Source organism: Chaetodon auriga, chromosome 6 (genome assembly GCF_051107435.1).
Source record: "Chaetodon auriga isolate fChaAug3 chromosome 6, fChaAug3.hap1, whole genome shotgun sequence".
NCBI lineage: Eukaryota > Metazoa > Chordata > Actinopteri > Chaetodontiformes > Chaetodontidae > Chaetodon > Chaetodon auriga.
In genome coordinates, this window is record NC_135079.1 from 19,046,513 (window position 1) to 19,060,257 (window position 13,745).

Here is a 13,745-nt window from a genome sequence, read left to right on the forward strand (position 1 = left end):
ATTGTATTCTATTAATCCGTTATTGTTGTTGTTGCTTCACATGGAGTGTGACATATACATACAACTGTCCAATGATATATAGCACTGAATTGAAAGTCACATAATTCAATGATATCTATCTATCTATCTATCTATCTATCTATCTATCTATCTATCTATCTATCTATCTATCTATCCTTTTGGTAGTGACTTCTCTTCTGGACTCCATTTCCCATGTGCACCAGCGACCATTCACAAGATCATGAGACTAGTCACGGGGAGGTGTCGCCCCACTTTGTAATAGCGGTGCATAAGGTAAATTATGCTGTCAGTATGGCGGTAGAAAACATCGCACACGACTGGGAGTTTGACCGTTTTGACGACGGTTCACAGAGTGAGTACAGCGTCCAGTCCTGACGTTTAAAAGTTAACTATCGCTACGCTAGCTTTCAGTGCTAGCTTCCGCTGCTAGCGAGATGAGTTGCACCTGGGCGCCGTCTATTTGCTGGCGTCGAAGCAACAACAAATGCTCGTTAAAAGGACACTTTTAAAGTAATATTTGCTTCTGTGGACATCGAGCGCTCCCAGGCCGGTTGTAATATCGGGGGGAAATTCGTAAATTAAAGTGACAGCAAAGTTAGCAAACGCTAATGTCCGCCATCAGCTGATGAGTTTGAAAGCTTAACGACACTTGAGCTGTTTTGACAGTTCATAGTAAAAACAGCGGACTGTGAAATCCATCAAAGCAGACGAAAAGGGACAATTGCAGTGTTGTTTTTTGGTGTGTCTCAGCTCTCCTGCAGCTAATATTTCACGCTTCCCATAAAAATTAAATGCTTGTGGATATTTAGGTGTTTTGTGTATTTCTGTGTAGGTCATAAGAAGAAATAAACTATAATTAATAACACACCGTGCAGCTCTTCAATGCCAGCATTTAAGTAATGCTGATGTGTGCATCAGTCTCAGGCCTGCTGAGCTGTCATTGATCAAACCCTCCACCTTTCAGAAATACACACAGAGGTGCAGCTGAAGAACTACAGCAAGTTTCTGGAGGAGTACACCTCCCAGCTGAGGGGTATCGAGGAGGCTCTGGATGACTCTATTGGAGATGTGTGGGACTTCACTCTGGACCCCATCGCCTTGAAGGTAAAACACCAAAAACCAGTGGCTGCACACCCACTTGAAACGACCAATGTCGTTTTCACACCGTCTGAGTTTGTGTAATTTCCTTCCTCATACCTTCTGCTCTGTTTCAGCTTCTCCCATATGAGCAGTCGTCCTTATTGGAGTTAATTAAAACAGACAACAAGGTGAGTGATGACAAACAGCGTCTGTCATTTTTCATTTTTTTCTTCCTTTCTTGATGATGACCATTGTTTTGTGTTGTGTGCAGGTTCTGAACAAAGTCATCACAGTTTATGCCGCTCTCTGCAGTGAGGTGAAGAAGCTCAAGAATGAGGTACGCGTGGTCAGAACAGTGCATGCTGAGGCTCTGTTGTGAAGTTGGCTTGTGTTTTTCATCGTATCTTCTTGCTTAAAGGTTCCTTGTGGAGTTTTCTCTTGAACAAACAGAAGTGCATCTTATGCTGAGAGTCTATTAGTCTATTAAACACATTGTTTACACCCTTGAGATCAAAAAATGCGACCAATGCATTGTGCAAAGCCAATTGTTAGCAATGTGTACAGCGCTACAACAGGTCGAAAACTCCAGAAGGAACCTTTAAGTAACATCTCTACAAACCGATGTAGATATCCCTTGTTTGTGTTTGACTTTGTGCCCTGAATTTATGTTCCATGGCAGGCAGAAACCAAGTTCTACAATGGCTTATTGTACTACGGAGAGGGAGGTAATCAGTCAACTATTACCATTTTCTTCCATTCAATGTTTGGCCCTGGTACACAGTGATTCCTAGAATAGTAGAGATATGTACATTTGTGTTGCAGTGTCGGACACCAGTGTTGTTGAAGGAGAGTCGCAGATTCAGATGGGCAGATTCATCTCATTCCTTCAGGTAGGCAATTCAGAATTTTTGTCATAATGATGTTTATTAGAATCCAGAAATCACTGATAGTTTCTGTCTTGGCTCTTAAACAGGAACTTTCGTGTTTTGTGTCAAGATGTTTTGAAGTGGTGGTCAACATTGTTCATCAGCTGGCTGCCCTCTACAACAGCAACAAGTAAGGCCCATCGACTGAAGCAAGCACTGTTACACACTGACTGTATTGTTCTTGTTGGATTGGTTGAAACACCCACGTTGTTGTAAGACCCTCACATGCAGACTAAACGGCCGCTTTGTCTGGCTGATTGCGTGTTTTGCTCTGTTTCAATACAAAATGTAAAAAAAGCATTTCTCCTCTCAAATCTTAGGAGCGCCACAAAAATCATTGAGTCATCAGGTGTCCATTTCCAGGTGGGTTGTAAGATTTCTTTTTTTGTGTCTTGAGTCTGTGTTCTGTGGAAGTCCAAACGTTCCTCATCGTTTCTGTTTTGCGTTCCATCTGCAGATAGTGTACGAACACCTTGGGGAGCTGTTAGTGGTTCTGCTCACACTTGATGAGATTATGGAAAATCATGGCACACTAAAAGATCACTGGAAGATGTATAAAAGGTTAACACACACACACACACACACACACACACACACACACACACACATTACAATCAGTGAGATGAAGGAGCCCTTCATTTCTTCAAAAGACAGTTCTTAATGGTTTATAAAAATGAACTGAAACCAAACATACAGCCCAGAAAAACTGTTAAAAAAAATTAAATGGGTGATTAATTACTGAAAGATAGCCACAAGATATCTTTTTGGAATTTGTAAACAGAGTATAAGATATCAATAATCTGTAGTAGCGTGCATCCCAGTTCTTACTATGGCAGCATAGTTGTTAAGTGTAACATGATGTCCCACAAAATTAGTGAAGTGTACATTAATCTAAATCTAAAACGTTTTCTGCATTTGCATCTAATTTCACTTCTTAAATCCATTTCAGCGTACTTGCTTTAATATATACCCTGTATCGTCTTATGTAATTGCGTCCTCTGATTGTAGGCTGTTGAAATCTGTGCACCATAACCCTGGGAAATTCTCCATTCCTGAAGAGAAGCTGAAGCCATTCGAGAAGCTCCTGCTCAAGCTGGAGGGACAGCTGCTGGATGGCATGATACTGCAGGTTTGCTTCAGGTTTTTATTGTGTTGTAGAATTAGTTTTCTGAGGTTCACGTGTTGCTGAAAAGACAGTGTTTATAGTTCTGTGCAAAAATGTAAATGTTCACAAGTGTAAGCTGAGGTCGTTGTTTACAACTGTGCGACAGGCATGTGTGGAGCAGAGATTCGATGATCCCGGGGAAGGAGTTGCTGTGGCCAAAAACAGTGCCTTTGCCGAGGAGTTCGCCTTCAACATTCGCACCATCTTTGCCAACGTTGAGTCAAAACTTGGTCAGTTTCTCCTCTCAGGATGGACTGCTTTCTCTTGTGATGAGCCTTTCCTGCAAATGTAAAGTGGTTTGTGTCTGTGTGTCTGTATTGTTTTCAGGTGAACCTTCGGAGATTGACCAGAGAGACAAATATGCTGGCGTCTGTGGTCTCTTTGTGCTTCACTTTCACATCTTCAGGAGTGTTGACAAAAAGTTGTACAAATCGCTGCTCGATGTCTGTAAGAAGGTAGCTCAGTGTTCTTGTCCTGCCTCTTGTCTTTATCCTTGACAGCCCTCCCTTATCCTCCTCAGTCTCACAACAGCTGAAACTCGCTCATGGGTGTTTGTGTCTGCCCCTTCATCTAGGCTCCAGCTGTTACTCTCACTGCAAACATCATCTGGTTTCCGGACACTTTCCTCATCACTAAGGTTCCACCTGCAGCTAAACTGATGGATAAGAAGAGCCTGCAGGCCATCAGAGCACAGAGAGACGCCTTCCTGCAGCAAAGAGCTCATACACTAACAAAGTCAGCGGGCCACAAATCTGTCACTTCATTAAGTTTCAATCAGCTTGTTAGATTTTGAAAACTTCACCGTTTCTCTTGTCTCTTCTCCTCAGGGATGTTCAGTCCTACTATGTGTTTGTAACGTCCTGGATGATGAAGATGGAGTCCATCTTATCCAAGGAGAATAAAAATGAAAAGCTGATAGAAGACCTTAACAGCAGGTGTAATGTGTTTGTACAGGTAAGGACTGTCGCTGTCAGACCAGCTCATCACATGGAAACCACACCTTTCCAATACTTCTTGAAAGTCAGGTGTGAATGCACTTAAGATGCACTCTTAAACTGACCCCATAAAATTATGTAGAACGTGGTGTGAAGTTTTACATTCAATTTCCATATTGTAACGACCACACTAACAGTTCCCTCTTGGCTGTCTCTTCCTCACAGGGCATCCTGTATGCATACAGCATCAGCACCATCATCAAAACCACCATGAACATGTACATGTCGATGCAGCGGCCCATGACCAAGACCTCTGTCAAAGCTCTGTGTCGGCTGGTCGAGTTGCTCAAGGTGCGTGTGCATGCGTGTGTGCGTGCTTTTTGAGTGTCTCCACCAGTGCAAGGTCAAGTCATATGATGCGTCTCTGCCCACAGGCGGTGGAGCACTCATTTCACAGGCGGTCCATGGTTGTAGCAGACTCCGTTTCTCACATCACTCAGCAGCTCCAGTCACAGGCCCTCAACACCATCGGCATCGCCAAGGTGAATACGTTTGCACGAGGAGCTTGTGGAGGAATAGAAGAGTCGTGACTGAAGTGATGTGTTTATACTTTTTTTCATGTGATCCTTTGTGTTTTTCTGCCTGAAGAAACGGGTGATATCCGACAAAAAGTACAGCGAGCAGCGGCTGGATGTGCTGTCATCTCTGGTGCTGGCAGAAAATGCTCTGAGCGGACCCAGCACTAAGGAGCGACGTCTGGTGGTGTCTCTGGCACTGTGTGTCGGCACACAGCTGGTATGACTGGGAGTGAGGTGGTGGTTGATGGGAGACAAACACTGTTTCATTGTTTAAGAATTTGATTCTCTTCTTGGCTGTAAAATGTTTTGCTGTCTTGTAGAAAACGTTCAAAGATGAGGAGCTGCTTCCACTGCAGCTTGTGCTGAAGAAGCTGGATCTGATCAGTGAGCTGAGTGAAAGGTGGGACTTTTTCTTTTATAATGTTGAACTAAATAGCATGTGGCTCTTGACGGATGCTCGTGTTTGACCGTGTCAGAGCTGTGTATATACAGTCTTGGCACAAGTGTTTGCATTCATGGAAGCAGTTTGATGTTTTCCTCGGCCTACCTTAAGGGTCTTTGTGCATACTTAGGGACTGGTTTCCTTTATGTCTCAGGGTGAAGCTGCAGTGTGACTGTAGTTTCCTGTACTGGCACCGAGCTGTGTTTCCCATCTACCTAGATGATGTATATGACAACGCCGTGGACGCAGCACGAATACACGTGAGTCGATTGTCTGCAAGGATCACAAAGTGCTGCTTTTATGCTCTTCGACAGAGCTTACACTGCAAACATACCACGTGCTTATATTGAAGAAATGAAGGGCTGTTTTCTTTATATTTACTTTCAATTTAACATTGCTGAATTAATTTTGGATGTTGGGATTTACTGCTTTACCCCAGACAGAAGACTGAAGAGCCCCTAATTTGATTAAACTGTTGCGTGTTTGTTTAGAATTTCCTTCAAAATTGGTACTTATTTTTTTTCTTCTGTTCATGCTGATTGGCTGTTCCTGGATGACATCTGTGATTGGCTGGTGCAGTACATGTTTAGTGCTCTGAGGGACAGTGTGCCCTCGATGTTACACGCTAAACACATGGAATCATGTGACCAGCTCCTGGAGAGCTACGACAAGGAGATCATGGAGGTGTTCAACGAGGTGAGAAACAGAAGAAATAAACAGCCAAATGAAATGAGGGTGTCTGAGGATAGAGTGAGAAGAGTTGGGACGTTTGTACAAATCGAACAACAGCATCCTGAACCTCCATGTGTCTGATGTACATTTGTCGTCCTTTCTGGCGTCTCACTCTTGCAGCATCTGCTGGACAAGCTGTGTAAGGAGATTGAGAAGGACCTGCGTCTCTCTGTTCACACTCACCTGAAGCTGGATGACAGGAACCCTTTCAAAGTTGGCATGAAGGACCTGGCCCACTTCTTCTCCCTCAAACCCATCCGATTCTTCAACCGCTTCATTCATATCAAAGGTGCCGAAAGACTGTGTTCATACATACACACACATGTTATTTTCAGTTCAGTTGTTTTGTTTTATATAGTAGAAAAAAAGGTTTTGTCTATGAAGTTTGCTAGGAGATTACTTGTTGTATTGTGGATGCATAAACTTGATTTCTTATCATTAAAAAACCTCATTTTGAATACATTTGTCATTTTCTAATAGCATCCTTTTATATATTGATGAAAAATTTGATGTAGACTAAAATATTTAAAAATGTTGTATGAACACAACAAATTGAGATGAATATGTCACTTTGGCAGAGGTGTGTGCCTTCCAACTTTATTGTCATTGCACAGAGCACAAGAAGTGAGACAACAAATAATCAGTTTAGCATTTAACCAGAAGTTCAAAAGCGTTGAAGTGCAGACTAATGTACAGCTGTATAGAGATATATGGTAAGAATGCTCTTGATGGTGCAGCGGTAGAAGCGGTAGATCTTCTTGAATCCTCAAGAAGAAGAGTCACTGGTGAGCCTCCCTGCCCAGGGTTGTAATAAGGGTCCTCAGAGATGTGGACGCCCAGAAGCCTGATGCTGGAGGCACACTCAGCCGTGCTGTGTAATACTGACAACTGCTGGAAAACTGGTGCAGAAGGTGCAGCTGACATATTTGTCTTATCCTCCTTGTCCTTGCAGCCTATGTGACCCACTACCTGGATAAAACTTTCTACAACCTGACCACCGTCGCCCTGCATGACTGGGCCACCTACAGTGAGATGAGAAACCTCGCCACGCAGCGCTATGGACTCACCATGACAGAGGCACACCTGCCCAGCCAGACTCTGGAGCAGGTGTGTGTGTGATGACAGCTTCCGCATCACGACAGAGGGTAGAGTTTAGAAATGGTTGGTGAACTGGATCTCCTTTGTGTTCTCCTCAGGGTTTGGACGTTCTGGAGATCATGAGGAACATTCACGTTTTTGTCTCGCGATATCTTTATAACCTCAACAACCAGGTAAGACTGGTCGCCTCCATATTCACCCTCTCTGCCTTGAACCAAGCAGTTGTCTGTGCATTATATCCGTTTTTTTTTTTAATAGATCTTCATCGAGAAGGCAAGCAACAACAAACACTTGAACACCATCAACATCCGTCACATTGCCAACTCCATCCGGACTCATGGCACAGGCATCATGAACACCACAGTGAGTTTACAGGGAAGGCAGTGGCGTGTGTGTTGGTCTGTTTCCTTTTCTACTTTTTTCTCTCACACCTGGGTGTATGTGTGTGTTTGTGCCTCACCTGTTGCACACCTCCTCTCTCCTTTGATCAGGTGAATTTCACCTACCAGTTCCTGCGGAAGAAGTTCTACATCTTCAGCCAGTTCATGTACGACGAACACATCAAGTCCAGGCTCATCAAGGACATCCGCTTCTTCAGAGAGACAAAGGACCAGTCTGATCAGAAGGTAGGAGAAGGCTCAGGGCCTGTCCAAATTCATTCACTTTAGCGCAGCAGTCACACCACAAGACACAGTGGATAGAGGGTGAATACTGCACCGACAGAAGTCATCCTTGTTTTTGTTGTAGTATCCATTTGAGCGAGCGGAGAAGTTTAACCGAGGCATCAGGAAGCTCGGCATCACTCCTGACGGACAGAGCTACCTGGACCAGTTCAGACAGCTCATCAGCCAGATTGGTGAGAAAAACACCTGAATGTTGTTGATCTGTTCTTGCGTATAATCTTAGAAATTCAAGCGCACCAGGCAAACCTGGTAAACCAACACTGATTGTACCGTTTTCTTCCAGGTAACGCCATGGGTTATGTGCGTATGATCCGCTCCGGAGGCCTCCACTGTTGCAGCAGTGCTATTAGGTACAAACAGAGTACTGGTTGTGTGTATTTGTGTTCCTCTGAACTAGCTAGTCAAATTTGGAAAACAAGTATATGCTGCTTCAATCCCAAAACAAGGGATTCATTGCAAATAAGGTTACTACACAGGGTTTGAAATGATAAATGGCGTAAATGGCCTTAATATAAAGATAAATATGAGTATACATAAATACAGATGGCCTGAACATAAATATAGATATTTATCTACATAAATACATTTCATGAGACCAGAACCATCCATGTACTCAAGACAGCTGTCAGTTTACTTTGGGGATGCCTTATTTATGCTACTATTTACTGGAATTTAGTGGTTCGAGGTTAAAGCTCAATGTTTAGTATTTTATATTTAACCAGTATGTCTTCCTGTCTGTGTCCAGGTTCGTCCCTGACCTGGAGGACATAGTCAACTTTGAGGAGCTGGTGAAGGAGGAGGGACTGTCAGAGGAGACCCAGAGAGCTGCCAGGTAGGACATTTGAAAACCCTGCTCTTTGTGTCTCTGAAGTATAACTCGCACGAATTTGTTTCTCCCGATAGACACGAGTAAACATACAGTGGTAGCCCACCACAAGCTCTTTGGTTGTGCTGATACTGAGCTTCAGGTGATTGTCGTTGCACCATTTGATGAAGCTCTCCGTCAGTCTTCTGTCCTCTGGACAAACAGTCTCTAAGTGAAGACGGCATGTTTCTGACTGGAAATTATTCACTGCAATCATATGTGTTAGAATTCAGTTTTGGTTTAGTACGCACACAAACAACTTTGCTTCAGTCAGGATGAAGTAAAGTCCAGATATATAAAGTGTATTTCCATTATTACAGCTAGAAAAATGTAAACACTGCCTGTTGTTTGCACAGTTCCTCTTAAATATCGTGGCTCATTTCCAGCGTCCTGGATTCAGTGTTGGGAGATCTGACCAGCAACTCTGCCGAGGGGACAGAGTACTTCAAGATGCTGGTGGCGGTGTTTGCACCTGAGTTTCGGAGTGCCAAGAACATGCACCTGAGGAACTTCTACATGATTGTACCCCCACTGGTCAGTGTTTACCCTCTCTCCCCGCAGTGGTTTAATGTTTCCAGACTGTTCTTCATCATTCGTCTATGCAGATCTTTCAGTAATTGATACGCAACAAATCTCTCTTCCTGTAGACGGTGAATTTCGTGGAGCACTCCATCAGCTGCAAAGAGAAACTCAACAAGAAGAACAAAACTGGAGCTGCTTTCACAGACGATGGCTTTGCTATGGGTGAGTGGGATTAAATGATAAATTGCACATAATTGAATACAGAATGTACTTCAGAGCTTCAGCTCAGTTGTCTGACCTGCTTTTTGGCTCCTCGCTCTCTCAGGTGTGGCATACATTCTGAAGCTGCTGGACCAGTACCTGGAGTTTGACTCTCTGCACTGGTTCCAGGCCGTCAGAGATAAGTACAAGAAGGAGATGAGTGCTGTGGTGAAGGAGCAGAACGTCCAGTCTGCCAGCCAGGATGAGAAGCTGCTGCAAACCATGAACCTCACTCAGAAGAGGCTGGACGTTTACCTTCAGGTAAAGTGTCTGTTGGACTGAAGAAGACATGTGAGGAGAGATTTGTCATCAGCCACACTAAACATGTACCAAAATAGCTGTTGGCACTTCCTGTTTGGTATGTGTGCATGGATGTACAGACCTCTGGAAAAAAAAAAGAGAAGAAATGATCAGAAAATGAAAAAAAAAGTTGGTGTTGTGTTCAGGGGGGGTTGAGATGATGTTGGAGTTCCAGTTTTGCAGCAATCTCAAGATAGGCATCAGGCAGATCCGATTAAGCTTAAATCTACAAACTGAGGAGACGACAGAGGACCCGATATAATGCACTGCCTGCCTGACTGGAGGCTCGTCACACAGCACTGCAGAGTCAGGTTTTCTGTCTGCTCTAAGATTGGCAGTGAGACTCAGGCCTACTAGTGAGTCAAGGAGCTGCTAGTGTTCGTAAAATGTGATAAAGGACAGAGATTCTTCCCTCCAGTTTGGCCATCTTCTAGCCCAAATGGTCACAATGGTGGAGAGGTACCTGGTGGCAAAACAGAGCTGTTCAAGATTGCATAAGAACTAAACATCCAGACGTCAGCTATAAAAAGGACATTGAAAACTACAAGCCGGCATTGCACAATGATGTCGTATCGATATCAGTGATGATTAATTGTTCACTCTTTGTGTCTCTTTTTCACCTCAGGAGTTTGAGCTGCTCCACTTCTCGTTAAGCAGCGCCCGGATCTTCTTCAGAGCAGACAAGACTGCAGCTGAGGAGACTCAGGAGAAGAAAGATAAAGGTTAGGTGCTGCTGTGATGATTGATGGACTGTTTAAATTATGCACAACCACTGGCAGATCCTCCCTGTTTTACAGGCTTTTTGTGGATGACTTGTCTTAAATTGATACAAAGAAAGATGGCAGCCTGATTAATGAAGGGTGAGCTGTGTGTGTCGTCATCCTCCTCCATAACTGAACTGCCATTTTCTCCACCAGAAAAAGCTGGAGGTACTTCAGACGACTCAACGCCCACCGAACCTGCCTCAAAGTGACCCTCACTGTGAGACCGTAACTTAAGGAGATCTGTAAAAAGAGTGGAGGATGCACCTGATCAGAGGGAGACGTGTGTCCTGCAACAGAAATGTGTGTGTCAGTCAGGGAGGAATGACTTGAAACTGGATCAGAACAACAGACGACAGAAGGATATTGTTTTTAAGACTCTTTATTTTCCACGACAAAGCGATTGTTGCCACCAGAGAAAGAACGTGTACTGGATGAATCTGTTTTTGTTTCCATTCTACAGAAACATTGATGTAACATCCCGCAGCTTCCAAGCGCTCGCACCATCTAATACAATCAGTTTGTAGCATTTGCACAGGCGACGGTCAGGTGGTGTAACAGGTGTACGCTTTGCTGCACTGCCTTTTGATACTCGTACATTCAGTCTGGATGGATTATATTTGTACAGAAAGCCTCAGCTGTATGTGTGTCCTCTGCTGATCAGAGGTCAGTTCGGTCTATGACTAATTAGCATCTCTGTTTTGATTTCAGTACTTTGTTGTTGTCCAGTGGACTCACTGTGATTGATTGTTCATGGCCTGTAATGGCAGCTCTGTTCTTGATGCCTCAGTAGATTATAGCACAGTAATGAGGACTCTTGAGAGTTTTCAGTGTATTATCATGTTTGTGTAACATATTTGTCTACTGCTGTTTTTCGTTTTGTCCATTTTATAAATTGTATGAACTAAGGTGTGTATGTGCCTTTCTAAACTGTGGACACTTGCTTTGATAGCCTAATTGATAAGTACAGCAATTTGTAAAGTCCATTTATAACAGAACTGCTCAGAGCAAGTCAGAGGACAGGATCAGAATCCAATGAGAAAACATCTTGTTTTGATAAATAATGTAATGTGATTTTTTTTAATCAAAGTGTCAGAAGCTGACACACTGCCACACTGATAGAGGGTGAGGGTGAGGAAAGGTGAGAGAGAAATGGAAAAGACAGAAGGAGGAAGAGAATAAATAAATAGTCATTTAATAGTAATAGAACAGTGTAGAAATACTCTGTTACAAGTAAAAGTCCTGCATGGAAAATGTTCCTTAAGTAAAAGTATTATCAGAATCAGAATTACTTTATTAATCCCCGAGGGGAAATTGTTTTTTGTTACCGGTGCTCCTTAAAAGAATAAATTAGAATAAAATTAGAAGAGAGAAAAAATATATATAAAAAACAAAATATATATACACTGAGAAGAACTATAAGAATACATGTAGACAAAAGTAAAAATGGATGATAAAAAGACTATTTACAGTAGGAAAGAGTATATACAGAAAGACTGTACTTTGTTCGGAACAATAGTAACAGGATTATTTGGTTAGGTCAACAGTGAACTGCAGTATAAGCTTGAGTGATCTGACAGGGAGGGTCGCTCAGGACAGGCAACAGAGGAGTCGGAGGGGGGATGAGCCAGGCCTGCAGTGTCAAATCCACTGAAAAACAGATTCAGTACATTGGCCCTGTCAACGCTGCCTTCAACTCCTCTGTGGTTGGTCGTTTTGAAGCTGGTGATGGTCCTCATTCCACTCCAGACCTCTCTCAAGTTGTTCTGCTGGAGTTTCCACTCCAGCTTCCTCCTGTATTTCTCCTTACCCTCTTTGATTTTCACCTTCAGTTCCCCCTGTATTGTTCTCACCTCCTCCCTGTTACCAGCTCTGACAGCCCTCTTCTTCTCATTGAGGATGACTTTGATGTCCTTTGTCACCCTCGGCTTGTTATTTGGATAACGTTGGACAGTCCTGGCTGGGACAGTGGAGTCCATGCAGAAAGTGATATAGTCCGTGATGCACTCTGTGAGCCCATCAGTGTCCTCCCCATGCGGCTTACAGAGTGCCTGCCAGTCTGTCACCTCAAAACAGCCCTGCAGTGTCTTGTATGTCTCCTCTGACCATCCCCTCACTGTCCTCGAATGTCCTAGCATCAAAATATACTTAAAGTACCAAAATAATAGAAGTGCTCATTATGAATAACAAGTAACTGCAGAACAATATGTATTACTGCATCATGATGCAGTAATACTGATGATAATACTGATGAGTTAATGTGTTCATTGCTTTAATGTTGCAGCTGCTAAATATGAAGCTAATTTTGATTTCTTTAGATGAATTAATACAAACTGCAAACTGCTGGTGAGCTCACACATTTCCCACTGAGTACAATATTTCCCTCTGAGATGTCGTGTTGTTCTACAGTAAATCACAGTAAATTTCCACTGTTGACATGAAGGCTGTTACTCTGCCAGCACTCCAGATCAAATCTGATTCACAGACACTTAAATGTGACGCATTTATGAAGAACCGGCAGCACACTAACACACTCAAAGTGTCACGTTTAATCGAGGAGACAATAAAACATTTATGGGTGTGTCATTACGTTGCCAAACAAACGCTCCTAATTTAACAGAGGAACCATCACAGAGGTCCAGGGTCAAGTTGGGTGAGGAAGAGCTGGAAGTAGTTGCGAGGCTCTGCTGTGGTGAAATACAGACTACCTAATGTTCCTGCAGAGGGAGCTGCAAACACATTGTTTTATATGTACAGAGGTTAACTTGCAGGCAATCGTAATCACAGCCAAATCATAACTGAGTTGTATTAATTGTGTTAATTAGTAATCTGTAATGCACGTCAAAGCCAACAAATGTGAGGTACAGTCGTGTTTTCAGGAACACGTCCCTGCAGCCTCATGCACAGGAAACGCTGACTTTGCTTTTTCTCTGACGAAGTACAGGTGTTTCACAAACAGTAGCACGTATTTGGAAACCATTTAGAATATTAAATACAACCCTGTTATGTACTTCTTTGTACTTCTTCTCTTCTCTGACTTCGTTCTTGCTGTTGTGATAGCTTAGCAGGCATCATGGCAGAGAGCATGACTCTACTTCAGAGCATTTTATTGACTTTGTGAATTTGCTCATGACACCAACTTTAATTGAGGATGCAAAGACACAAAGGTTTCATTATTTCTCTACAGCACTGCAGATGGATTACATTTTCATTTTCCAATTTTGTTCCTTTCAACATGTGGTGCAAGGCCTTAATTTGGTAAAAATGACATACCACAAATGAACTTGAAGACAAATTTCTCTGAAGTCTTTCAAGAGTCATAAAACTTGTATTTTCAACAGTATTGAATGTCTAGATTAAGAGTTTATACTGAAAG

The 13,745-nt window shown here is 42.9% G+C and overlaps 1 protein-coding gene across 1 annotated transcript; it reads left to right on the forward strand.

The window, feature by feature from the left end:
* The first annotated feature begins 218 nt into the window (after positions 1-218).
* On the forward strand, positions 219-11,280 carry washc4 (WASH complex subunit 4). The gene is made up of 33 exons (XM_076733687.1): positions 219-373; positions 986-1,125; positions 1,236-1,289; positions 1,373-1,438; positions 1,781-1,826; positions 1,924-1,991; positions 2,075-2,157; positions 2,348-2,390; positions 2,485-2,588; positions 3,036-3,156; positions 3,299-3,422; positions 3,520-3,647; positions 3,767-3,927; positions 4,020-4,146; positions 4,353-4,478; positions 4,562-4,669; positions 4,776-4,922; positions 5,026-5,105; positions 5,302-5,407; positions 5,727-5,843; positions 6,000-6,168; positions 6,832-6,986; positions 7,076-7,150; positions 7,236-7,340; positions 7,469-7,603; positions 7,725-7,833; positions 7,944-8,010; positions 8,406-8,492; positions 8,912-9,059; positions 9,173-9,269; positions 9,373-9,569; positions 10,234-10,330; positions 10,526-11,280. The coding sequence occupies exons 1-33, from the start codon at positions 313-315 to the stop codon at positions 10,579-10,581; spliced, it is 3,507 nt and encodes a 1,168-aa protein (XP_076589802.1). The 5' UTR covers positions 219-312; the 3' UTR covers positions 10,582-11,280.
* Positions 11,281-13,745: the final 2,465 nt, after the last annotated feature.